The sequence below is a fragment of the Amphibalanus amphitrite genome, unplaced genomic scaffold (assembly GCF_019059575.1).
Source record: "Amphibalanus amphitrite isolate SeventyFive unplaced genomic scaffold, NRLGWU_Aamphi_draft 000104F_arrow, whole genome shotgun sequence".
NCBI classification, from domain to species: Eukaryota; Metazoa; Arthropoda; class Thecostraca; order Balanomorpha; family Balanidae; genus Amphibalanus; species Amphibalanus amphitrite.
In genome coordinates this window covers 660360-687682 of record NW_024881599.1, presented here as the reverse complement: position 1 = coordinate 687682, position 27323 = coordinate 660360, and the positions used below count along the sequence as shown (strand labels likewise).

Here is a 27323-nt window from a genome sequence, read left to right as displayed (position 1 = left end):
TCGAAAATCGTCTCTGAAAACCGGAAAAGCATTTTCAGATCAAAACAAATGCCCATTTCGGTTATGATAGGACCCAATGAATAAGAAAAATTTGGTCGCTTTCCAGGAACAGAAAATATTTCATTTTTTGTTGCATAGTGATAATTAGAACTTCATTTTCTAAGTTTTATAGAAATAAAATTTCACATTACATCATCATAAGGCTACCTGCATATTTCGTTCAACCAATGAAATATTTATTCAGCAGAAGGCAGGTACTTCTGAGTAGGTACTGATATTTCTTATCTACACCAATATTTCAGGAAAATGGCAGAGACTGAGAAGCTCTTTAAAAGTTCAGCATATGAAAGGAATGTTATGGCTTGTGCACATTGAAAAACATCAGATAATGCTTTTGAACCATCTCATTCACCAGCACACATCAATCCGGCTCCTGGGCCCAATCTTACCAAATGCCGTGAATGCGCATTCACGGCATTTGGTAACATTCAGAACTATTCCACACTCACTCATTCATTCGTTCTGGCGACATTCATAATCATTCACACTATCAAAATCATTGGACAAGATTACCCGGAGGTAAATAAAAAGCTCATCTTTGATATCAGTGCCGTAAAATCCGGCCAGTGCTGCCAAATCCTATTCACGGCATTGGTAAGATTGGGCCCTGGCTTCTGTTAAGGAAACATTCCAAAATAATGCATTATTTTATTTCATTGACCACCGTGCAAAAGACAAACAGCAAACACATCACCACCAAAAATAGAAAAAAGTCAACAGGTAGGTACCAGCTGATCTAGCCCGAAGTCGTGCTGTGCCATATGTGCCTTTGAAAAACTTTAGCAGTCAGAGTTGAATAAACGCCCCAAACTTAGCCATTCATGCATGAAACATGTGCAAATTCTGGTTGAGCATTTTAATAAAAATGAAACTAACAGCTGTATTAGATATACCTACAACTATAAAAAGACAAAAATAACAGCAGAGCTTACTCTACAGGGCATAACCATGAATTTTAAACTGACATCCAAATTCGCACCTCCGAAGTTTAACCCACCTACCAGGCACCAGCCACCTGCACATTTCTATGTGCTACGCAGTGTGCACAGTCACTACACACAATTATGAGAATTAAAATAGCTTTGAATAATCAAGCAAGTCAGGACCTGGTATGCAGATTCACAAGTTCTCTCAACATCTTCAACTACCAACAATCAAGAGCACTTTGTGATCTCAGTGACTCCGCAGATCCATCTTCTGTTTTCCATTTTCAGTTTTCATTTGAAATATGAGTTCCATCTCGGAGACACTTGTTGCATCCTTATGTTTAAACCATTATTATGCTTGAACTATTGGTTTTCATGTGAACTTTATTTCAAAAATTGATTTAATAATTTGCATTTTACATAATGCTACGATCACGACGCACCAAATCACATAACTTGATAATAACCAAGCAAAAGCCACATTCGTCAGCAAACTATGAGAGCTACGTGATCCATGCTGCGTTGAAATAATTAAAAATCGCCAAAATCAGTCAAAATATGACAATTAAATTAGTATAAACTTCACAAAACTCTGAGTTGTGAGGCAATGCGCAACAGAAATGCGAGGGAATATGGTAGTAATCTGGTAGCAACTATGAAGGATTCCCCCTGTCGCTGATAAAAAACACTTGAAACAAATTTTTCAACGCAGAGGAAATCCTTCATTATGAGTTGCAGGGACCATTTGATTGGCCCATTTTAGATAAATATAGGCCGAATGTTTCGATTTCAACCCCATTTATCGTAATGAGACGAATCCATTGGCTTAGTGGTACGTCTTTTGAACACATGTAGGCCTTAGATTTCTCCTTAGCCCGCCTGAAACACACCATGCTTTGCATGCATTTCTATGGGTGAAGGAAAATTCATGCGCCGTGATGACGTCACGGTAAAGGAATTCTGAAGCTCGTGAACGGGCACTAGGTAACCTTAAAAAAAAACACTGAAAAAGCATTGGTAGTCTGACTTTATTTATTTCTATCAAGTGCACATACCTTCATTTTGACTTCTTCAATCAGATTCAATTAGCGCATATTTATGATTTTGAGTTGTGAACACGACATCGTTTTACGTTACAGCTTTGAAAGTTTTATCAACAAAATTATACTACATGTGGACATCCGATATTAATTGTTTATAACCTCAGTAGCGAGTAGCGACTGGCCTAGTTTGGGCACAAACAACTGGCCTACTACGCACGCCCAGCTTTGGGCATGCATGACTCATGAGTCCAGCAATGTTTTAACTCAACAATAAGCCAACAATTACCCATGTCGAAAAATACGGGACCGTCACTGGACATCGTTTACTACTCTGATTCGATTGACCTTCATCAAATCACCGCCGCTGCAGCTACTTGACACGCCTTACGTCACATCAGGCTGCAAATTCGTCGCGAGCTCATCCGTTAAAGTGACATATCCTGATTTAGGGCGTCCAGGGGGCCGTGCGCCGTCACCCGGCCGCTGCTCGCTTCATTTGTAAATGGAGCATGGAACATGTCATTAATTCCTGACGCTCTCCGGCTGATTGTGCGCCGATTGCCGCGGTGCGGTGTTGAGGTGCTCGCGCTTCTGCGAAATGTGCCTCCGCGCGCCGCCGGCGTGGGCGTTCAATTGCCCGCGGCACAAGATGAGGGGCGCGTGCCCCGCCACTCGGGCGCCATCGAATTCAATGTGATGGTGTGATGGTCCGAAAACTTCGCTTGAATGGCTCTGACAGGTATACTGGTGACAAGAAACATTGGAAGCGGACAGCGACACAAGTCCGTTCCACCACGGAACATTGGGTACCTATTTGATTGAATTTGAAGACAAAGAAGCAGGACAATCAACATTTCATTCGAAAGGCGGAAACCCGCCCGCGCCGAGTGAACAATTACTTGAGTTTCTCAGGTAGCAAACGGATCAAACAGATCGAATAGGTGTTCAATGTTATCTCGGGAAAAGGGCTAATACGAACCACTTATCCATCGAAAAGCAGCCAGTCCACAGGTCCACAGTCCACAGTGGACAGCAAACAGCGAACATCTACTAGGTACCGCGATTAAATTGTTTGACCTTTCGGCTGCTCGAGCTATTTCTAGCGTTTCTTTTATCTAATTCTGAATGTTTTGCTTCTATTGGCGTCACTTGTCTTTTTACGGTATAAGTAGGGATATGATCGATAGGAGCGTATCTGACCTTTTGCTTCTGTTTGCTTTATTACTAGAGTAACTTTGGTAGAAATCTGCACATAGGGTAACATTTTGTTTCGGCCATGGTAACAGTCGCTAGACATCATACAGGCGGTAACTGCGATCCTGTAAGCTATTTCATTCCATAATCGCCGTTAGTTTGTTTGATCGCCGTACATCACCAAACACTATCGTCAGTGATGTCGCCAGCAGCTCGCCAATTGCCCTCTAACGTGCATAACATAGACCACCGATCACCATGGAAACGAGCCGAACTGTCACCGGGCGGCGTCTGTGGCTGCCGAACAGACGCGCCTCCCCGCTGGAGCTGCCCGGTGCGAAATCAAACGCGGCGGCAGTCACGCAAACACCATCGATCCGGGTGTCTCGCCGCAGCGTCCCGGACAGCAGGCAAAGCAGCCGTTAATTAGCTGCCGCTGCTCGGGGCGGTCGCCAAACTGCAGCTGCCACGCCACCACAATTAAAATCAATTTGCTAGATAGGCAAAAGTTGGGCGCCGTTTCCTGTCAGCGAAGTTGGTTAGCAAAAGTTACGGTCGAGTCGAGGTTACGTGTCGCGCGTTGGGATGCGCTGTTTAGCATTTCTGCCAAACATACAAACAGGAGAAAACATACATTAAGCACAAACACATCCAGATACGCACACAGATAACCACGAATGTCTAACCATGACGCGATCAAACTGAATGATGTGTGGAATCATTTTGGTGAAGCTGAAAGCCTCTTAATGTAAGCATCCGTGAATGTAAACATTATCACAGGGTAAAAGTCATGTACATTGTACATTCGTCACTTCTCCGCGTTTTGGTCACAAAACTGCTTCATTTTTCTGCCAAAAAAATATTCAGATTCTTCTATTTTATATTTCTCTATTTTTAAGAAATCTTAGCAAGTTAGCTTATTACTTTCTTTCTTTCGAACGAGCGGGACGAGAAAAACTACGTGATAGCAATCCAACCTCCTATATTCAATTCCATTTTGGAGCCGTCTTACCTAACTCACCACAATACCGATAACATCAGACATGTCAGATTGTCCTCAATTTTTGCTGGAAGAGCAAAATGACCGTGCTGTGGTTTAATGAAATGTATCACCAAAAGTCATCTCAAGCATCTGTCTGTGGTTAGCCATGACTTTTAGAATTTACTGTCCGGATGCAGCAGGTTGTAGCTGACCTCCAATTATGAGCGGCGCGAGAGCTCAAACAATAGGGTGATTTGATCGCTGGTCTGGTTTGCTTTAGTGAATTGACCACATCGTATCGAAACCGTCACGACTGTAGCGCAACGATCACAGATGAGGGTGCTTATAACTGGCTAACGACGCTGAAACGCACATGTGCGAGTCCCGTTAGTTTATGGGGGTTGAGTGCTCACCGTTCTTTAGATGAACATACCGCAATGTATGCTTATGAATGTTCGTACCAGTGAGTTGATCGTGTTGAGTTATCGTCCCGGCAATAACGTTCGGGCTGCGAAAGTAAGGGAACAATGAAGACAGTTTGGTTGCAGTCTGCTGACGGCTTACAAGACGCTTTATGGCATCTGGCAGGTCGGACGAATCTCCATGACAGTGGCGTTAAGTAAACCCCAGAGTTATGCGGATTTAGAGTCCATAAATCTGAAATAAGTGCATGCATGCGCTAGGATACGAGTTAGATGAGTTTCCAATCCAATTACGCAGCCCTTAACATGACAAATTGGCAGGCACAACCACGTGCAGGCCATGCGCAGAAGCAGGTTTGAGCTGATGCGCCTTTTGTTTTCAGAGGACTAGAGACGCTAGAGACGCTGGGCGCATGGGAATGTGTTCTTGTCCTTGTGTTTTTCTGCGCGGTACAACATTCCATAACGAGACTCTGACGGAGCGACCGCAATTGTCGACGATAAATCCCTATCAGTCATCGTTGTGGTTGGTTTCGGCGCGTCTGATAGATGAGTAACAGTCCATCTGTGGTGCTGCTAATGCCTATCAAAACATTTCACAACGGTTATTCGTTGTCTGGAACGATTATGCCGAGCTGAATCTCTAGCTGAATTATACGCGCCACAACGATAATTTACACCAAATCAGAATTCAGATGACAAGTGTATTACAGTATAAAACAGCACAAAGTGTATGTACATGCATGATTTCACTGTCAGGAAGACACTAATGGAATGCAAATTTCTCTCCGAACAACGATATACGGTTATCGGCGGCGGAGCTCTCGACACGACTAACCACCGACTTCTGGCCACAGTTTCAACACGGGGCACCACTACGCTGGACAATACGTGCCCGTTTCAACACCGCCTCGGCTGCGAATACTGGTATAGGCTTCCTGACGAGCGTATAGCTGACAAAATAACACCAAACAGACATCTGCGGCAGTCGGGACTGCCAGCTGAGGTGGCTGTCTACGCCGGAACGCGGAGCAGACAACATGGTAAAGCTGAATGAGCCGTGGTGTTCAGCCCACACGGCGAGAGGAACCGCAGTGTTCAGCTCACATCGACACAGATATAGCTGAGTAGAAGGAGACGGTCTACACGTTCTGGCAACACTTGATACAAGTTACATGGACGATCCGGCCGACGGCGGTATAGGCCGCCAGACACGCGCACAACACAGCGAGGCATTCATTCAACACCAGCTGGCAAAGTGTTCGAGCCAACATCACACAGCGCAACGAGTTACGAGTGTTTTGAGCGTTTTTCAGCGCTATCATTTTTGTGCACTTCTATGAGAAGAAGCTGAGAAGTGGAATTGATTGTCGCGGACATAATGTTTAAAGATTGTACCAGCATCTATTTTGCCCCGCTCTGATCTTTCGTCTTGTTCAATGAACTGTTTTGCACGACCCCTAAAAATAACATAAACCGTTTAGAAGTGATATATGAGAGCAAAAAGGATATCGACGGTTCACTAAATACCACTATGCTTTATTTGTAAACCGCAAGATGTCTTAATAGGCTGGCAAATTTGTGCCGAGGTTTGATTGTCCAGCGTATTAACTAGTGTATTTCAGTTCAACAAATGTGCGTCGATACAGCCTCAGAAATGGACTTCGGATCATCAGAGCACACATTGCTCTGCACCAGAGCACACTTCACTTAGCTGGGGCTCTGTCCTTGTGAATCCTTCCATTCAAAAGGTTCGGACTAAAAATATTTTAAAAAAATGCCGATAAAAACGAGAAGTTTTGCATAAAATTGAGAACCCATGTTCCATTGCACGATTGCAACGACTGGAAAACATTTCATCACTCTGGTTAAAACTGGTTGCATTGCGGGGATTTTATTCCTGATGACAAATAAACCAATGCTTTATTGTGTGGCGACTGAGAGATTTTTACCATACTTGTCAGCGCCTGATAAAAAGAAGATCATGAATCAATTATGAACCTCGGGACGGGAAGAGTACCTAATGCAGCTTAAACGGACGAGAACTTGAGTTTACACTTGTGCTAGATTCCAAGAGGCCATGCAATTCTGTACTGCCTTTTATACGATGTGCAACTCACGATCGATTTTCATGTCAATATTTTAGAAATGTTCCACAAAGCCAGGCACAATACCATTTCAAGCAAACATTATGCTGGTTTAGTGGGCTGATGTATGGTCTCAAAAGATTACTTTTGGCTCCGAGAAAATCACTTGGTACTCTTCTTTTAACGCAAGTCACTGAAACAGAAAAAGGTATGCCGATTATTTCACTGTTACGGCTTCTCATAGGTAAGCACCTAAAGGCGATCAAATATACAACAATATAATCTTAAACACAATATAATAATTGAAGCAGTTAGTATTTCAGACTCGAAAAGGTGAGCTGCAGATAGCAAATTACGTCGTTTTCAGGAGTTTTCAGCCCACGACTCATTTCCAGAGTCAGTCATATTTGTCGAATTATAGAATTTATAGTCAGATCTGACTTTTCAGCCCACAAATATGGAGTGAACGTTTTTAACCTCGACCAGAATTTAGCACGTGTGCGAGGTACCGGCTACAAAACGGTTCACCCGTGCCGGCCGGGATAACCTATTACCAGCGGAACCGGACTTGGCTGATACGGCGGCTCCGTTCCCGGAACCCATATCGGGGCGCCGGGTTCACCGGGAAACCAGAAGTGAGCGATGTCCGCACTGAGCACTGTCATTGATAGAGCGTTCCCGTTCCGTCGACACCGTGTTACGTCCATGGCATCTGTTCCAGCCGCGGCGGCGAAAATTGATACTGTGTTACTGGCGCTGATCAGAAAACCAATTCCACTCACATCCCAGAATAACAGCACATCAATCAGCCAATCACCTCAGCACCAATGCAAACGCTCCGGCGCTCACAACTCGACGGATGTCTTTCGCGGAAGCCAATCACATCAAACGCGGCGCCTCCAGCAGAGCGGATCTTCACCATGGTTTCCAACTCACCGCCGTACAGCCTCTCCATCACAGCGTCACTGACGCCACCAAACACGTCATCACACCCCGACGTCATGGACGTCATCGCGCTGCGCCGACACAATCGCCCGGCCGTCATCAAAAACACGTCACAACACAGCTGTAACGCCGCAGACACACCACTAGGTCGCGCGTTTCCACGGAGGAGCGTCATCAAACGACCGTTTCGTTCTGGTTGTTGAGCAGAACGCTGCGCGCTGACGCCGTGTGCGGCCCCAGACTGACGGATTTGCCGTGGTCTATGGAGGCGTAGATGACCCCTGAGGCCGGAGAGGCCCTCGGGCGACACTGCTTGCCCTGCTGACCTGACCGGGGCAGGGTCAGCTCCGCGTACGTCACGTCATCCTGCCGACAAAGGGTCAGAGGTCAGAGGACAGAAGTCAGAGGTCAGATGTTAGATGTCAGAGGTCATATGCAAGAGGTCCTATTCAAAGGAAATCGGTTGAGGCAGGACATGCGTTGCAAAGTGCAGTGGGATGTACTGATTACGGTGTGGAAACGGGATCATACTCAGGATCAATCCAAAGGACAATGAGCGACAATTATTGTTGCTTACTGATAGCTGATTCGACACTGCTAGAGAAGACAAGCACTGGACACATCGCACTGGTTTATGAGCTACATATTTCGTACGATGCACTAACCATCTTCGGTGTTGCAAAGGGGAGGGAGGAAAAAAAGGGTGGAGGGAGAAAGAGAGAGAGAGAGAGAGAGAGAGAGAGAAGAGAAAGAGAAAGAGAAAGAGAAAGAGAAAGAGAAAGAGAAAGAGAAAGAGAAAGAGAAAGAGAAAGAGAAAGAGAAAGAGAAAGAGAAAGAGAAAGAGAAAGAGAAAGAGAAAGAGAAAGAGAAAGAGAAAGAGAAAGAGAAAGAGAAAGAGAAAGAGAAAGAGAAAGAGAAAGAGAAAGAGAAAGAGAAAGAGAAAGAGAAAGAGAAAGAGAAAGAGAAAGAGAAAGAGAAAGAGAAAGAGAAAGAGAAAGAGAAAGAGAAAGAGAAAGAGAAAGAGAAAGAGAAAGAGAAAGAGAAAGAGAAAGAGAAAGAGAAAGAGAAAGAGAAAGAGAAAGAGAAAGAGAAGAGAGAGAGAGAGAGAGAGAGAGAGAGAGGAGAGAGAGAGAGAGAGAGAGAGAGAGAGAGAGAGAGAGAGAGAGAGAGAGAGAGAGAGAGAGAGAGAGAGAGAGAGAGAGAGAGACGCTGGCATAACCGTCTTTTCTGCTCTCTGCTCGTTTGTGGTTAAGGAACACTTGAATGCAGCTCCTGGGGCTATCGACTCTGGCATTTGCCCCTGGCACCGCTCTCAGGGGCTCTGTGGAGCGCCATTACTGATGCAAACGCCTCCAGACCTGTGTACTTCAGTAGCCGTCTCGTGTTTTAGAGTGACCGGAAGAGCATGCAACGACCCTAAGTTGAATGCTTCATCAGTGTGTTTGCTTGCATGTTGCGAGCTTCATTGGCTATCAATGTAATGAAGCTGCAGCTCGAGTTTGTCTTCAATGAGTACCTAATGGGTTACAGCCATATTGAACACCTCTGATCAACAAGCATACAGAAAGGCCTGCAGATGATTTTTCATTGGTTTTCCAGCCACAGAGACACTTATGAAGACTGGAAGCCATTAACCATCCGGTGCAATCACTGACAGAGGAGCGCGATCAGTGACAGTGAAAAACGTTAGGGATTTACCAATCTCCCCAATGGACGCTGAGGGATGGGGAAGAAAGGCTGTCATCATTTCGGTAGCCGTGATCAGTGCGCCTTCCCATCATTTTTATGATTAATGTGATGATTAACTAGATTTGTCCCGTTCTGAGACGCTGAAAATATTAGAGAAAAAGTGCAAAGAGTTGAATACTGAGTGTCGCCTCAAGGATGTTGACTAGACAGTCATAAACATATTTCATTATAGCAAAGCAATAAAAGTGCAGAAAAATAGCGGAATGACAACGGCAGAAAAACATTGCTAACTTACTAAAAAGAACCAGTTACATATTAAAGCAAGACGCTTGACTTGAGCGAAGTCAGTCAGAAGCACTCACCTGATATATGTTTGCCCTGATGGGTTTCGGCTTTGGTCGCACGGGCGGCGGCGCGTTGTTCTTTTTTATATCGTCGGTAATATGATTCAACATTATCGTCCCTTCAGTAACTTCATAGCCGGGATCTGCGGAGAAAAATAGACGTTATAAGCAAAGAGCAATGTAGACTGTGAGGTCACTGACCGTCCCCCTCACCGGTCTCACTGCAGCGGGTCTGACTTCACTGTGTGTGGGGCCACCGGGTAGGCGAGCTGGACCTCCTCAGGGACCTCATTAAGGTGACAAGCACGGGCCATCGCATCCGTCATCCAACACGAGTTAGCTACCCCATATCTGTGTACTCTGAGCTCTGAGCCGGATATAATGGGCTCTCACGGGATATAACGGCCTCTCACAACGTATTATGGAATCTCAACGCATCTTCTCTGTTTACTCATTGTTTGAATAGCAGTTCTTCCTCACTCGTGTTTGCTAATTCAATCTTGCTAAAAACACCAAGTCCTCACAACTATATGTCTTATGATGTATGCCAGTGTCTTACCAAATACATAAAGCCACTGGACCCTGAATTGATATTAATTTCTTACCATCACTCATCCTCTCTCACCGTGTACGCTGGGCACGACGTCGGGGTTCAGCTCGTCCGCGTCGAACGCCTTGGTGAGCGAGTTGGCCAGCGGCCGCAGCTGCGCAGAGTCCGGCTCGGTATCCGCCTCCGAGCCGGGACATGACCCGGCCTTGACCGGAGCCGAGCACGCCGGGCTGCGCTCCGCCTCTGAGGCTGCCTTCCGCGAGCGACCGCTGGAGAACGGGCGAGGGTGGTCAGGAGTGGTTTTGATGTGGTCACGAAATAGTTTCAGTGAGTTGGAAGATGAGAAAGCCTGAGCCCCATAGAAAGATCCCTACTTCCATTTTTTTTAAGGTTCTAAAAGTAAGAACTGCGGCGGTCTTGCTGAGAGAGACCTTCGCCCAACGTACAAGGAAAAGATCAAAGACAGTAGGTACGCTTCCATAGAGATGATAAAAGGATGAGCTCGCAAACATATTGACTACATTCTTTTGATATCGTAATCCGGGAGAATTTGCCATTTTGATGTTCAGATGAGCAAAGCAAGCATTGAAAAATAAACAATAATTGCATAAAAATGCTTAGGGTGCCGTTGTCGTGGATATATGCGATATCCGATTTTATAGAATGTAAATAACACTTATCACAAATAACGGATACCATTCAAATAAATAGCGCTGCTCACAGGTTAGCTGGTCCTCTATTTCATCAGCGGCACTCAACCGTCCTCATAAACGGACTTTAAAGCGATTGCAAGCAGATGCGGACGCAGCTGTATTGATTCTTACCATGCACTTATACCCACCCTCACCCACCCTTGTCCCTCAGCTAGGGTCAAACCCACCTTCTGTTTCTGATGCAGGCGACTGCTCCGATGGCTAGGATGATGAGCGTCGCCACCAGTCCGATCAACACCCCCAGGATGGGTGTCACCACGAACGGTGGCTGGGCAGTGGCGCCTGAAAACGACACAGCGATAAATAAGATGACGGTAGCCTCATGCGCCACATGGATAGGTATAAGTTAGGTGTGTGGCATGTGCTGTTCGTATTCTCGCCTGCTAAGTGGCATATCAGTGTGGTCATTCGGGTGCCTTAAATTTGCATGGATGACAAGGTAAGGCGATAAATTCTGTTTCCGAGTCTTTAAAGGCATTACAAAGAAAGAATCGGAAGTCATATTGTCGAAACTTAGTGCTTTTATGGGCATTATGTGGCTAATGTCCGGCATAACCCGTTCATAAATTAAGAAGCTTCAGTTATTTGGATTGTTTGGCACACTTTCAGCATTTACCAAGTCATTACGGTACAGAAGTTACCGGAGCGCTGGTGCGCTTATTGGCATTGACCCAGATTCGGTATGTGTAGCCGTAATCGCAACTCGTCGTAATGTACAATACTCCGGTCATGTATCACATTTTCACCAAAATTGATTGATTTCACTAAAATGAAATTGATAAGATTGATGAAAAGATTGATATCTAACCATTTTTCTTAAAAAATGGCGATATCAGGCGTGTTATTAAATGACATACATACATATTGCAATATCAGCTTTGATTTTGCTTTGACACGTTACTGATATCCGATAGAAAAACTACTTAACTAAATTACCCGGAGTCCAGAGCCAAAACCAAATGCCACATCGATTACAAACAATTCGCCTTACCCGCGACCGCCTGGGGGGGGTCGGATCCGACCCCCCCCTCGGTTTTTCTTGAATAACTCATGAACCACTTTCGCTATCTACTTGAAACTTGGCATACCTTCTCCCCCATCAATTTGACGTCTCCTGTGCAATTTTTAAGAAAAAATTTCCAAAATTTTTTGAGATATATCGATTTTAGTGATGTTACTACATGGCGTTTTTAGTCAAAAAGTGGTAAATGTTTAAAAAATCGCCAAAAATCAGGGTTTAAAGCAAATTGCTAATTAAGGACATGAAAAGACGCAGCTCAACAAGTTCTTTAAAATGGCTATCTCGGATTTTCCATAAAATGCATTTTTCACCCCTAAAAATTCAAAAAACTATATTTTTTGGGAAACAGCTAATAAAATCCAAAATTTTGGGAATTTCAAAAAAAACCGGAATATATGTTGTAGAGCTCTATAAGAACATTAGATGCCCCAAATTTCAACTTTCTATCTTGATTTTTGACCCCCAAATTGTAAAAAATAGCTCCAACATGCATAGGGCATGGTGACGTCATAAGCATTTTCGTGAATTAGAGGCACTTCTGAACATCGCATGTGAAAACAAATGGCACCACTAGATTCCTGGGACAAAGCTCGTCTAGAAAAGTGCATTTTTATGTCAAAAATAAAAAGTTGAAAAATTGACATTTTTCTCAGCCCTCCTTTAGTTATGTATGGTATAAACGATTTTCTATGCTTTCAATGCACACTTATCACCAGCACAGTGACTTGGGGTCACATATAACCATTATCATCGGATTCGGCGTGAAAAATAAGCCATAAAACATGTATCGCACGCCTATGTAGCAGATAGTGAAAACCGTGACCTTTCGTGACCTGACCTGACCTTGACCCGTACTTAGTATGACCCCTATACGCACATGGTACCTTCACTAGGCCTTTGAGGTCATTTTTGGTGAGTTTCGAGCAGCAGCTATCGATTCTGCTGTCCGTAAGCCTAATCATGCAAACCCCTGAATTTGACCTTTGACCTGACCTTGACCCGAAAGTTGACCTCAATCTTAAAATCTTAAGAGTGCTTTGGGAAGGTCTCGTAGAGACCTTTCGAACGCCGCCTCGCGGGGCTCGATACGACCATTGGTTCTCGAGATAACAGGGGGGGTCGGATCCGACCCCCCCCCAGGCTGTCGTGGGTACGGAAATAGCCCAGGCGGTGCCGGGTTAATACATCACATACCTGAATCTCCCATTGACGCGCCCTTCTCGGGCATCTTGAGGGTGAAGCCGTGCAGTGTGACGGCCCGGCTGCGGCCGCGACTGTTGGCCGCGTACAGCTCGAGACGCAGCTCGAGGCCGGCCGGCAGCTCCGCCACGGCAAAGTCGGGAAACGGACGGGTAAAGTTCCGCAGCAGCTCCTGGCCCGTCTGGTCAAACAGCTCGGCCACGAAGTACTGCGGCAGGCCGCCGTCGAACCCGGCGCGACACTCGACCTCCAGTGAGTGGGACGTCTGGTTGATGACGCTGCAGTTTCGCAGCGGGTCCGGCCGACCTGCCGACCCGGCCACAGGGGGTGGTCGCTCAGCTCCGTATGCAGATGGAAACTTCATGAATATTGCACATATCCCATCAGTGTATTGAGGAGGCCAGACATGAGCACGATGAAATGGACCAATCACGCTTCTGTGGAGTGTACTGGCAGATGCAATTTATGGAAGACGTGATTTGAATCGCTGGTGTGTCATTTGGCAGACGCCAGAACTAAATCACTTCAACATTTCAAGTAGCATCAGTCAAACTCCACATGAAATTAAACGTGAGCATACAGAGAAATCGACGAATCCCCGAGTCACATCCAGTCAGTTAGTAACTTGGAGTAAAACTTCCTCGAAGCCACCCATCCGATGAAATAGCAAGCCTCGTTTCGTGAAATGTTACCTAACTAGCACGCACCTCATTTGCAGCAGTGAACTCACCGGCAAACTCAGCTCAATTAACTCCACTCCCTCCACTCGGAACTCACCTGCAGCCACCAGTTCGAACACACACGGCTCCACCATTCGGCCGATGGAGTTGTCGGCGCGACACAGCAGGGTACCGTAGTCGTTCTCGGTCCGTGGGGTGTAGCTGGCCCGGCTCTCCATACCACGGGAGCGTACCTGAGGAGCGCAGCGGGGGAGATTGACAACTTGTCAGGGTTGATTGACCCCGAATCAAAGCTAGAATTGTTGCATTGAGAAAACACTGCTTTAGTCTGTGTAATGATTGTCAGGGCAAGTTGAGTTCAGCCGAAAACCTTAAAGCATTGTTTTTTCTTTCGATGCCGGATACACTTGTTTAGAATCAGCACGGCTTTATTTTATCTGCTGTTAGACAGCAATGATCCTCAACAAGTTCAACTTTAAGCTCACCACTGGAATTGTGGAGCTCAAACGTTATTCAATACTTGTGTCAATATTACGTCCCACTATCAGAAAGATGATCACCAATTGCCGATTGCTTCAGAACATTCATCGCTGATCTCTTCATTATCTGGCGTTGCCTCTGTCTCAGTAGGCTTGGCTAACAAGTACAAATTTAATTAAAGATTGTATGCCAAACATTTGAGTCGCAAACATGAGAATAGATCTTACTGATGCCGCGACTGACCAGATCCAAACATTCGTAAAGTTATCATCGTCAAATCATGATGCAACCTCCGTCAGAGCTTCCACGTCATTGGAGCGCCGTTTGACGTGCAATGGGACGGGTCACACAGCTGTGCAACTGACCTGCGAGTAGGACAGGTCGAACACTTTGATTGAGTTGTTGAACTGCCACTTGTAGGCCACATCGGGTGGGTTCGCGTCCACCTTGCACATGACCTGGGCAGTCTCGCCTCTGGCCGCGCCGTAGCGGATCTTCTGACCGGGCAGGCAGACGGGCGCGTCTGTGAAAAAGGTCACAGACCAAGGTCAAGGTCATGCGTAAAATATCGGGAATTCAGTTAATCTGTGAATGGATTAGTATCAGACAAAGAGGCAGCGAATGATGACACTTTGTAGGATTGTGTGGGTCAAGATGGGAGTGAGCGATGTCAAGGCTGTTTAGGGAATGTGGAGCTGAAGATGGTCGTTACTAATGCTTGAATTAACATTAAAACAGATAAGAAATGGGGGCTAATGTTATGTCTTCACTAGTGTGTCAAACTTCGTCGTTAACCAAATACGTATATTTGCGTTTTAAGTGCTCTCACATTAACCCGGCAGTTGCTGGGATATTTCGCCACCCACCGTTTGCTGCAGGGGGGGGGGGGCGTTAAACGCCCCCAGCCGATAACTCGAGAACCAATAGGCGCAGCGAAACGCACGAGGCGGCAAACGAAAGAACGCGACGAGACGCTTCAGATGAGTATATTAAAGTTGAATTTTGAGGTCACAGGTCGGGTCAAGGTCAGGTCAAACACCTGAAATCGGGCTTTCAGTAGCATGGACTTCAGGACCTCGCAATGGGCGCCTCTCGTCATAAACTCTGTCAAAACGGTGCACAATCCATCATATAAGGCCTACAAGAGTGTCAGCTCCATGTAGGGGTCAGTTAAGCATAGGTCAGGGTCAAGGTCAGGTCAACCGGGTAGGCAAATATCCCCGAAAATCAAAACTGATATTCGCAGCCTGTGACACATGTTTTATGTGTAATTTGGGGCGTAGAACACGATGGTGACCTTCATTTTATCATATGTGTACGTGTTTGGCTCAAAAAGTTCAATTTAAGAAATGCATGTATCATGGTCGTGAAGTAGTCACAAGAAATTGCCAAGATTCAGTTCAAGCTTTTGGAAAATGCGGAACGACAATCAATAATCGAAGATAGCCATTTGATTGTTCATGGTATTGGCAGTCGAATGGCGTTTACGGCATGTCTGTATGTCTATTATGTGATTTTATATGATTTTTTGAACATATGCCGTTTTTGGTCGAAAACTCAGAAATCATGACGTCACTAAAACCTCGATATCTCAAAAACCTTCGACCGATTTTTTTTTAACTTTGTCACAATACACTTTAATCAATTCCCTACAGGTACCCAAAATTTGGCGCGCCGCAATTTCCCGGCGAAAAAAGTGGGGGCGTTTAACGCCCCCCCCCCCCCCCCAGCAACTCGCGGGTTAAGTCTCGAACGACTTGTTAGAGAAGATAAACGAACCAGGATGTCGGGATAAACTTGAGAGTAATTGAAAACGCAGCTTTTAAAATCGACCTGTCCTACGTGCAATATGAAGGTTCGTTTTAACTAAAAAAAAATATTGGAGACTAATGTAAACTGAATGCAGGTTATCACGCATGCTACCCAGTTCTTACAATTGTACAGGTCACCGCTGAAGTACCTAATGTGGGGTATCCGTAGTGGTTAGAGTTTGCATCTGTATCTTGGGAACCATTTGTCAGATTATCATGAAACTTGGAATGTAGCCTACATGTGCCATCATCATTGCAGCTGTAGGCTCGTATTGTCACCTACCTTTAGATCACTCCGTATTTAAAAATCGTCGGTCAGAGCCATCTGTTGGTGAGATTGGTAACTAAATTCCTGATTACGCCACTGATGCCCCAACCACGTGACTCTGCAGCAAACCAATCACCGTGTTCGGAGGCAGCATGAATGGCGCCAGATGCCCCTGCGTCGAGGCTGGCGCCTCTCGGTTGTGGCGTGAGTGACCGAGAGTCTGGTCGCGGAGCGAGGTCAGTGGGGTCAGCCTCGCCAACCGCCTCCGGGCTAGCGGAGCGCTGGGCAGTGCGGGTCTGTTAGGTTGGCATACCCTCCGCGCAGTAACCCGGTTTACATAGGGTTTGTTGCAAGCTTATATCTCCGTCCGTGATGTTGCAAAAGATGCCAATGGTGCTTAACAATTTACAAAATGATCCCCTCTAAATATTTGAAGACAACTGCAACGAAATTATCGCCAAATTAACGAGTTTTAGCCTCGTTAAATATGCTATGTAAACCGGGTTAGTGTTGCCAGGTCGAGTGATGCCAATACCTCCAGAAAATGTTGTGAAAACCTCTAGAAACCTCTGTTCCATTGCCGCTGATTATGATGTATATTACCTCCATACCTACCTCCGTATCACAAACCGTGGCGCTGTTTCAAAGCACGCTGCCATCCGCTGCCAGCGCGTGATGACATCATCAAGCCCATTGCTCCAACACTACCAAATTGGGTCTGTTCCAGTCGCACCTCCTAACACCTCTAAACTCCTCCAAGATTGCTTCCCTGTTCCAGTGTCAGCTCTAGCCCCTACAAATCAAAAGAGCCCTGCTCCAACCTCCTCTATCTTGCTCTTGGAGGAGTTTAGAGTTGTTAGAAAGTGCGACTGGAACAGACCCAAAGTGTGACGTCAGCGCGCTGGCAGCAGCTGGCGGCGGGCTTTGAAAAACCCGGTTGTATCCCCAATCAAGATAATTCACTCATCCTTCGCATGCCTTCGCATATTTGTCCACATAACTTGGTGTCCGCCCACGGTGGGCACCAGGTTAACAAGTAGCCTTGGTGCCCACGTTTACATAGCCTTGGTGCCCACGGTATATCGAGAACTTTTAGCTGCAGACGGTGGCCGGAGCCTCAATAGTAAACAAGCCAAAAGTAGGTTTTTCGTTTCCATCAATCTGTAAAAAGTGTGTTTAAGCATGCAATACTGCAATAATAACATGAAATTAAGTACCTAAATAGTTCTCAAGAGGCCTTGATGCTAATTGTCCTTTCTCGCATTTTCAGATTACCTCTAGAAAACCCTCTAGAATCCGGCATTTTTCAAAAACCTCCAGGAGCCCCGAAACGCTCCCCTAAAACCTCTAGATCTGGAGGTTTACCTCTAGACCTGGCAACACTGCGGCTCCGCGGCACCGAGCGTGCCGATAGTTCTTTCTAGGAAAATGCGGATGTGTTCGTGGCTGAACTAGTCACAATGCCGTTTACATGATCAGGGCAGGTTGCATAGTCACCGCAGCCAATGGACTTGTCTGTCCTTTTAACAACCTGCAAAATGGTTCTGACGAGGTCACATTTCTAGCAACTCACTTGCCAGTGCAATGACGTCAAGTGAGTTATATGATGATAAAGTGAGTCGGCTACTTTTTGCGAATTAGGAAAGAGATATTTCCATACACAAACATATAATCGGCTAATATCTTATGACCGAACAAGAGTCAACGAATGTCGATTGTATTCATAGTGCTCGTGAGGTCATAACCTCAAAAGATATATCCATCTCGCCTGAGCCGGCCAGAACCAGTCTGTGGAAAACGGACAACCCCGGCGCGGTCCGAACCCGCGACCCCGCGATCTATAGCCTAACGCTTAACCGCTCCGCCACGACGTTTCTGGTGTCAAGGCTCTCTGAACAGTAGCCGCGATGTGGTGAGTGATTAAAGCAGCATGGCATGACGCCTACCGCGCTCCGGGTCAGTCGGCTGGGCCTCGGGCGAAGCCAATCACGTGACCAGTCGGCGGTGAGGGACGGGACTCCGTCCTGTAAATAAAGGGGAGGGGTCGAGGAGGGACGGGGAGGTGGTCGCCGCCCTTTGAGATGACAATAAACGTTTGGTCAACGGAAGCCGTCCTACTTGCAAAACAGTTGTTTTTTTATCGCAAAGCGGAAAAATTCAAACTCATCGGCACATGGGTGGCGCAATTCACCCAGGTATTTCAATTATTTATCCCGATAGCTTCAGACCGTGTACGGAATGATCACCAATTCAAGTTGCAATCGCTAAAAAAATACAAGTGTGACTGCAATTACATTGCACCCTTCCATAAATATAAATTTAAAAAAGTATTGGCTCGCTTAGTAGTCAATTAGTCATATGCTTCAACGTTATTTCTTCTCTTCGTCTTTTTTTATGAAAACGAGTGAACGTTGAAAGAAATGTTATGCTATTCATCCACTGACCATTTTATTTTAGAAACTTATTTGTATGTCGAATTTCTCCCCCCACCCCATTAACTGGCAACGCCGTCCAGAAGGCCTCTTCCAAGTATAGGGTTATGGCAGTATCGTGCTTCGCTGTGATCTCACACGCAGCACGCACACTGAACTGACTGTGATTGGCGCTCACTGAGACAAACCAATGAGCCAATGAGCGCACTGTTGAGTATCCGCCGGGGGCGGTGGACGGGGTCAAGGGTGATTGATACGAGCATGACCTCTGGCCGGCCTCCACCTGCCTCGACCCAGTTGTCGGGCGCCCGTGCCTTTGTCATACAGCATTTCTACTCATACAGCTAGCGTAGGATTTTGCTACAGCGTAAATCTTGTAATACAGGTCATGTCGATGAGGCCCTCAATGAACAAAAAAGTTCGGCGGACAACCGAAGCTAATGCACAAATATTTTACAGAATTAGACTATACAGGTGGTTAAAATTTAAGGTATTCTGATCGGCTATTGTTATGCAAAACATCAATTCATTCAAATATTTTAAATAAAATAAATGGTAAATCTGATATTGTAGTAAGTTACAACTGCTCATTACGAACATCTTCTCTCAAATGCTGCTTTTTTCTATCTTTAAAACTGTAGCCTTGATAGTTATTTCAGTCAAAGCTCCCACGTGAATCCGTGACACGCTGGCTGCTTCACAAAATGACATCGGGCATCGCTCTCGCACGCCTCGGGTCAAAGCTCACTGTTGCCCTGAGGCTGGTGTCCCTGTCAGCCTACCGCCAACCAAGCCTCTCCCACTGCGCTGGCCAGTAGCCCCGCGGTCAACCCCTCCCCACCTCAGACCCTCCCCCTCCTCGCCTGTCAGAGAGCAGCTCCTATCGGCCGATGCTGGTGTCCGGATCATCAATGGCAGCGGCTACTCTCTACTGGAGGGTCCAGCAATGACTCTTTACTATTGCGTAGTACGCACGCGCGTAGGTTTACAACTCTGTGTTCAGTGGCGGTCACAGAAACATGACTCCGGGGTGCTCCAAGGGGCTCGATATTTCAGTTTTTCGATGATAACGAGCATGCTGTGGCAGGTAGAATGGTGACACATTAGAGAAAGTTGTCAATCTGAAATACGAAGCTGTGGGATCCTCGCTTTTGACGATATATCTTACCGTCAAGGAATGGCGCTATGTTTTGTTCGATCACAGTAGAACCCCACATTACTTTAGCGGTGACCTGTACATACAGTCATAGTAAAAGCGCCTTTCAGCTTGAGAGCAACTCATTTAGAGCAAAGCAAAGAACATTTTCACGGTGCATACCTACAGACTGAAGTCATTGTTAGGCTTTCTCAGTATTTATGCTTCAAAGCCGCATACAGTTGGAAGCTTTTGTACAGGTCTCGCGGGTTTTAGCGGTAGGTCGCTCGGCGAGCGGGAGGGCAACCAGTTCCGCCTCTGTATCGGTGACCATTTGCTCCGCCCAGTTACTCGCGAGCGCGTACTACGGCACATAGTAAAGTGGGGAGGGAAGGGTTAGAGTGGCAGCCTGCGTAGAGGCTAAAACCGGTTTCTATCGCCTGGGCCGGCGACACGGCATGCCGTCAGGGGACGGGGAAAGGTCAGAGGTCACTCACAATGTGCAGTACCGCGTCCCGTCCTCTCTGCCTGCTGACCAGCGCACGACCTCGGCCGTTGGCCAATCGGCATTGAACGGTCAAGGCCACCCGTAGCCAGCGGGCGGGGTGAGCCGGCAGCGTGCCGATTCATAGGTAGTCGTCCAAAGTTTTAGCGGAAGCCGGGAGACGACTGTAATGTTATTTCTTGGGAACAGTTCTGTCATTTAACCCGCGCCCCGTTATGGTCTCCCGAGCATCGGTCCCATGGGGGGGAGCATTTTGCCCCCCCCCTAAGATCTCGAGAACCACGCAAAATAACGACAAGCAGCAAACGGTATTGGATGGCCCCAACGAGAAAATACCTTTTGGCTCAATTTCATTGACCTAGGTCAAACCGATGACGTCACAATTCAGGTCAAATGTCGAATTTTCACCGTTTACAGGCATTTCAAGAAATGTGTTGTAAAATCGAGTAAAATGCATGGCATTCATCGATAAGGAATCGACGAATAACAATTATTTTCGATGGGGAATTGTTCGTCAAACACATATTTTGCTATTTGGGGTCACTGATACCAGGTCAGGTCACAGAGGACAGGTCACTGAGAGTCACAATATGAAGATAACTATTATGTGATGCATGTTGTCTGGTCCATTTTACATGACAAATGCGATTATGTAGGTCAGGCAACCCTTGGGGGCCAGTTTGGGTTATGTTCTGGTGAAGGTCAGGTAAAGGTCAGGTCAAATCAGGTCAAATTTCTAATTTGACATTTTTGCTTAAAAAGGGTATCGTTTCGATGCAGCTCATCACGGGGAGTCTATTGGTGGTCTTTGTTTTGCGCTACGTAGTCTAGAATTGTTAAAAAATGAGTTAAAAATTGGCGTCATCAATTTTGAACAGCTTTTCGCTATAACTTGGCCAAAAAAAGGAGGCATCGATCTACAATTTGTTATGTAGATCACCGAGAGCAGGGACTATCATATATATTCCGTTTTTTAAACTCGAAAAAAAACTTTTTTTAATTTTATAACACCAATTTTTCAATTTGGGGGTCAAAAGCTCAAAAGTTTTAAAATCCCAGATAGCGGTTTTGTAGCGCCGTTTTTTTTTTCTCTACACGACCAGATATAGAGCTTCGAAATTGCTTGTTAACTGTAGCTTTTGTCATGTGAGCGTTTCAAGATTTAATGTTTCTTTGCTCATTTTTGCTCGAACATGACCTCAGTTTGACGTCAATAACCCCTGACCTTGGGTAACCTAAGACTTGAAGTTTTGTGTGAAGGTGTCAAATTGATGCCCGGGTAGCTATTGAAAATTTGGCGGGGCTGCGCGCCGCCGTTTTCTTGCTATTCAGGAAAATACACAGGGGGCTATATTGCCCATCCTCCAACGGGGCGAGGGTCAACCGTGACCTGCTGAGGCTGGAGGTCGTTTCACAACAAAGTTTTGCTTTCTGCCGCACTATATTTCCAAAACTTTGTCACAAAACTGACCAAGAAATATGTTGCATGAATGCAATCGCAGCATTATTAAAAAGGAAACTAGGCGTAAAAGTTTAAGTAACACCACTGTATGCTTATCTTTTTGCGTTATTTTTAGAACAAAATGGATGTAAGCCACTAAAAAAGCAAAACAACATTGTTTATATAGGAATATGCCATAACTCGCACCCATATCGTCGTTTTCGCAAGCGCTAACGTTTGGGCGGGGATGGATCAGACCTCACAGTTGATCGGCTTTTGATCAAACCAGAGTTTCTTGAAAAGAAGGAGCATGTTGCACGTGACGAGAGGAAGCCGATGATACCCAATTTATAGATTATATAGGCCAATCGTTGATCATAGGTCATACGTTGACCTTCCAAGCAGGGCTGCGGAGTCAATGGATTTACGGCGACTCCGACTCCGACTCCGGCTTTCAAAAACCAACTCCGACTCCGACTCCGGGCAGAAATGTCGACTCCGATCGACTCCAACTCCCGACTCCGACTCCGCACACCTGGCAGGGCTGTGGAGTCGACAGATTTTCGGTGACTCCGACTCTGACTCCGGCTGGGGTTTCCAATATCGACTCCGACTCCGACTCCGACTCCGGTCACAACTGTCGACTCCGACCGACTCCGACTCCGACTCCGACTCCGACTCCGCAGCCCTGCTTCCAAGTCAGTTTAATGACCCAATAGTCGGAAGGGTCTAGACCTGCCTAGAAGTTTTTGTCGTTTGTCGTGAGCGAGAGAGAGAGAGAGAGAGAGAGAGAGAGAGAGAGAGAGAGAGAGAGAGAGTGAGAAAGAGAGAGAGAGAGAGAGAGAGAGAGAGAGAGAGGGAGAGAGGGATTATGCGAAATCAGTAGCGGCGGAACACCTTCAATTGGGGAGGGGGGGGGGGCACTGCCGACTTTTTGTCCCATTCTTTCCATGCAACGCCCATGGGGCTAATGTTAAAATGCCAAAATCAAAGGGGGGGCACGGTGCCCCGGTGCCGTTTCCGTTACGCCGCCTATGTGCGAAGTGCTCCATAGGATGACCAGAGCTGGCTTCCCGACGAGACAGACACAGAGACATAGACAGAGACAGAGAGACGCAGAGAGCGAGAGAGCGAGAGCGAGAGAGAGAGCGAGAGAGAGAGAGAGAGAGAGAAATTAGCCTTTTTAGAAAACGGTCGGTATAGGTATTAAGCGACAATGCACGGATTTAAAATGAACGTTAATCCTTCTCACAGCTAGCCTGCCCAACGTGTTTCCATTTCCATCGCTAGTGACCTCGCCTTTAGGCCATGTGAACGGAAACCGGCAGCTAAACAGCAGATATTCTAGGGGCGCGGAAAGCTTGAAGATTGGCTGTGCTACAATGCTATTCCTAGTGGTTTTGATGCTTTTAAACCTGGCTAGATTGGCTCCATACGCTCCGCAGATCGGCAAATTTGTAGTTAAGCAGCCCTGAAGGCACCGGCCAAGTTCCATCGCTGGTCCCGGCCAAATAAGACACAAGGGACCAAACCAGGGCTGCGGAGTCGGAGTCGGAGTCGGAGTCGGAGTCGGTCGGAGTCGACAGTTGTGACCGGAGTCGGAGTCGGAGTCGGAGTCGATTTTAGAAACCCGAGCCGGAGTCGGAGTCGGAGTCACCGAAAATCTGTCGACTCCGCAGTCCTGCTAGGTCTGCGGAGTCGGAGTCGGGAGTTGGAGTCGGTCGGAGTCGACAATTCTGCCCGGAGTCGGAGTCGGAGTCGGAGCTGGTTTTTGAAAGCCGGAGTCGGAGTCGGAGTCGGAGTCGCCGAAAATCCATCGACTCCGCAGCCCTGGACCAAACACATTTTCACATGTTGGAACGTTTCTAATCTTAAGTCTAGAAACGAACGGTTAATGAGACATGACACGCCGAATTCTGGCCTATAATGGGCTCTAGAAACTGGTCACAGACCAGAGGTCATTTTGGTCAGGTTCATGAAATTTTCAGGGTAGGTGTGAGCTTTCAATTGCAGATGGCCTGAAGTCCAAACTTATCCTGACTCCTGACCGCATGAGCATTTATTTACTTATGGGGAGAAAATTAACTTACGGCACAGAAAGCTTCGCTGCTATCCGCCACTATTTACACGAGTTATTCAGGAAAAACCAAGGAGAGGGATTCATTTTATCACCCCTAATAAAAAGTAGGGGTTCCATTAAAAGTAAACGGTAACATCGATAAATAACATCTGTATGTTTCTCAATTCAATATGGTGAGTTCTTTCGTAAGGTTAATAAATGCATATTAGGTAAACAATATTGTAAGTTGACCATGGCACGAAATTTCCATTCTATTTTATCCCGTTCGTTCTAGCCCCTCTCGCCTGCCCCCCCCCCCCCACACCACCACCACTACCATCAAACCGGCTGAGTTGGCTGAGGCGAGGCTGGCTAAGGCGAGCGCCTCCCCTCCGTTCATGCCAAACAGCGCCTGGCTGTCGTGACCTCTGGCCTCACTGCCCGAAGGCTCGCCCGCTGTCCAAGGACGCCCTGCGCGGGCCGCAGTGATAGCCTCTGCCGAGTCCCGCTTCTATCCACCGTTCACCACGCGCTGGATTCATTCATGCCTCTGTGTTTCAGCGTCCTACCCGTTGGGTGGCACCACTGTAGTCATAGGCGACTGCAGGGAAGCCGCGGTCAGAATGCCCCAAACGGCGAATTTTGAGGTTTTCTTTTAATTTCTCCGAAACTAGCCGGCATACGATCAAACCTTTTTCCATGCTCATGGGAGGGAGCCATGCGAATAAATCGGTCACATCTTCAAGCCTACAAAGCGGAAGACGAAAAAGATATAGCCGGAAAGGCAAAACCTACGCTTAAAACCCGCGGGACCTGTACGTTTGCGGTATACGTTTCTCAACATGGGTGGCTAAAAGGGATAGAAATTGTAATAATGTAACCAACAAACACGCAGCGAAAAGGCAGCGTGTTTCTATTAGTATTCAAAATACCTATTACCTACCTTATTTCAACAAAAATACATCACCTTTTGATTTATTTCATAAATATTTACTTAGCGAAATGCATTCAGATTTGGCGATGAAAAAACAGCTTTCCAACTCTGCCCGTCAGCACGTTCAACAATGCGCTTTGCTTTGGGCTTACGTTTAATTTAGGGCATACGGGCTGTGCAAATCGGGTTGATTATAGTCCAGGGGCATCTTCACCGACTGGACGGCAAGGAAATAACTTCCGACGACGCCCGGCATTGCAGGGTGCCTCCCCCAACAGTTGAGGGTCTTTCCCCGTCAATTTTTGTTATTTCTCTGACAGTTGGGATCCGCCACTCCTTGATAATGTTCAGTCGTAATTGTTAGGTCGCAATTGCAATTGCTCCCTTGCAATTGCTGTACGTTTTCTTACTATAGTTCCTGCTAGTTTTATTTTATCAATAGGCTTTTGTTGCATTGATGGTAACATGTGCTTTCTAAGAAAGGTTTAACATGGTTTAACTATTAAGCAACGGATATATGTCAATTGATATAAAAGCCGATGAGTGTCGTTTTATGCTTTCAAAGATTGCACTACACTTTTTTTAATAAGTGAAGTCTGCTCTATTTGTAAGACGTTTATGTAGGTAATTTTTTGATAGTTAATTAGTGCCAAGATTTCTTTACTACTCAGGTTGGTTCACTAGGGAAATAAAGGCGCCGTGGTGACGTCATCAGAGGAAATCCTTCACGTTCAAATGAAGGGGTCATTTGGGCTCGATATAGTCCTATTTTTTAGTTTCAGCCCCATTTGTCGTAATGAGGCGAACTCATTGTTACATTAGTACAACTTTTGATGACACATAATCCTTGTTTTTTCTCCAGCTCGCTCGAAAGATGATGACATTTGCATGCATGCCTATGGGTGAAGGGAGATTCTACCGCCGTGGTGACGTCACGGTAAAGGGATTCTGGAGCTCGTGAACGGGGGCTGAATAAGTGCCTCTTAATTTTTTTTTTGGAACATTAGATACCTATACTTATAGGACTAGAGGACATTAAGTCCATATATTATACATAACCTATCGAATATATGCGTAGTGTCGCCCGCAACCATTCAGATCTATATACCAATTACCAACTGTCCCGTTCCGCACCTCCAGACTGCACAGTGGCCACACCCGCGGCGGCGTCCCACCACTTCATCCCCCGCGCTGCACTGATGGTATGCCGGAACACACCTCACGGCGCGTCTCTGAGAGTCTTCAGAGCGGGTCTCAGCGACACAGCACGGCTGGACGGCCGGTGAAGAGGTGCTGAGAGGAGTCCGTGAAGGAGGAGGACCCCGCAAAAGTGAAGAGAGAACGGAGGGAGAGGAGGGAGGATGGGCCGCGCATGGAGGAGGGGAGGATCACGAGGAACTCCGTACAGCTTTATAACGGTGAAAAAGAACGAAAAGGAAGATAGCTTTCCATTCCGACATGGACATCACCTTTCGTACTAATTACAGTTGTTTGAAATGTACTGGCGATTTTAATCGGACCTTTTGTGGATCAAACTCATTACTTAGCGGCCAAAAGCTATGAAAACACCGTGCACAGTAGAAGGCGGCTTCATTCGATTGGCTTCTGATTGAATGTTCCCGGCATCGACCGTTTAGTTTCTCAGAAGGAAACAACACGGCTAATTTCCGCAGGTAAAGAAGCAAAGTAATTGTGCAATGTGTACATGGTGTCTCTATAGACTTACGGCCTATAGGCAACACAATATCCGTTCGTAACACACATTTCCTGGCTCAGTATCTGCGGTAAATGATCTGAAAAATGAGGACAAGCCCTCGCCTGGCCAGGCAGCGGCGTGGCTTCTCCTCCCAGCTTGATGCCACATTTTAGGACTCGTCTGCGGTCGACCAGCACTGTCCTCGTTTATCTCAACCTCCATTCGAAGGGCGCCCACACATCTTACATTTAGCTCAATCTGTAAAAGCCTTTGTGGGTGGAAAACGGAGGCAATCTTATGTCTCTGTGTTCTAGTGGCAAAGGTCAAACTATTCCGAGAACCGCAAGATGGCTATAGAAAACAAATTTAACGCTTTGCAGCGCGCCGCAAATGATAGGGTTGTCGCGAACATCAACGTTATATTTGTATTAGTGTGAGTTGGGTAGAAAATTGTCATCAGAACATTTTGTCAATATTATAACGCATGTTAAAACAATTTTAAATGAATCAAATTACGAATTCCTATATTTTTAGAAAGAACGTGAAGTGCCATCCTAGGATAGTGGTGATGTGCATCTGATATTGGCAACGGTCAAGCAGAGGCGTACCAAATACAGGAACTTATTTAGTCGGTCTGATGTTGGTTTTGAACAACGAAGTCATTTGAGTTTCACAGTGGCCATATTGATCACCTACAAAATTACAG

At 46.2% G+C, this 27323-nt stretch overlaps 1 protein-coding gene across 1 annotated transcript in view; it reads right to left on the bottom strand.

Moving 5' to 3' along the window:
• Positions 1–5314: 5314 nt before the first annotated feature.
• LOC122380685 (nephrin-like) overlaps positions 5315–27323 on the bottom strand; it is a 50745-nt gene continuing 28736 nt past the window's right edge. Inside the window, exons 9-15 of the mRNA XM_043364060.1 lie at positions 14702–14859; positions 13954–14089; positions 13171–13482; positions 11123–11237; positions 10318–10511; positions 9711–9835; positions 5315–8025 (exon numbers count right to left, since the gene is read on the bottom strand). Coding sequence (XP_043219995.1) covers positions 7834–8025; positions 9711–9835; positions 10318–10511; positions 11123–11237; positions 13171–13482; positions 13954–14089; positions 14702–14859 — 1232 coding nt within the window. The 3' untranslated portion in view covers positions 5315–7833. The remainder of the gene's footprint in view (positions 8026–9710; positions 9836–10317; positions 10512–11122; positions 11238–13170; positions 13483–13953; positions 14090–14701; positions 14860–27323) is intronic.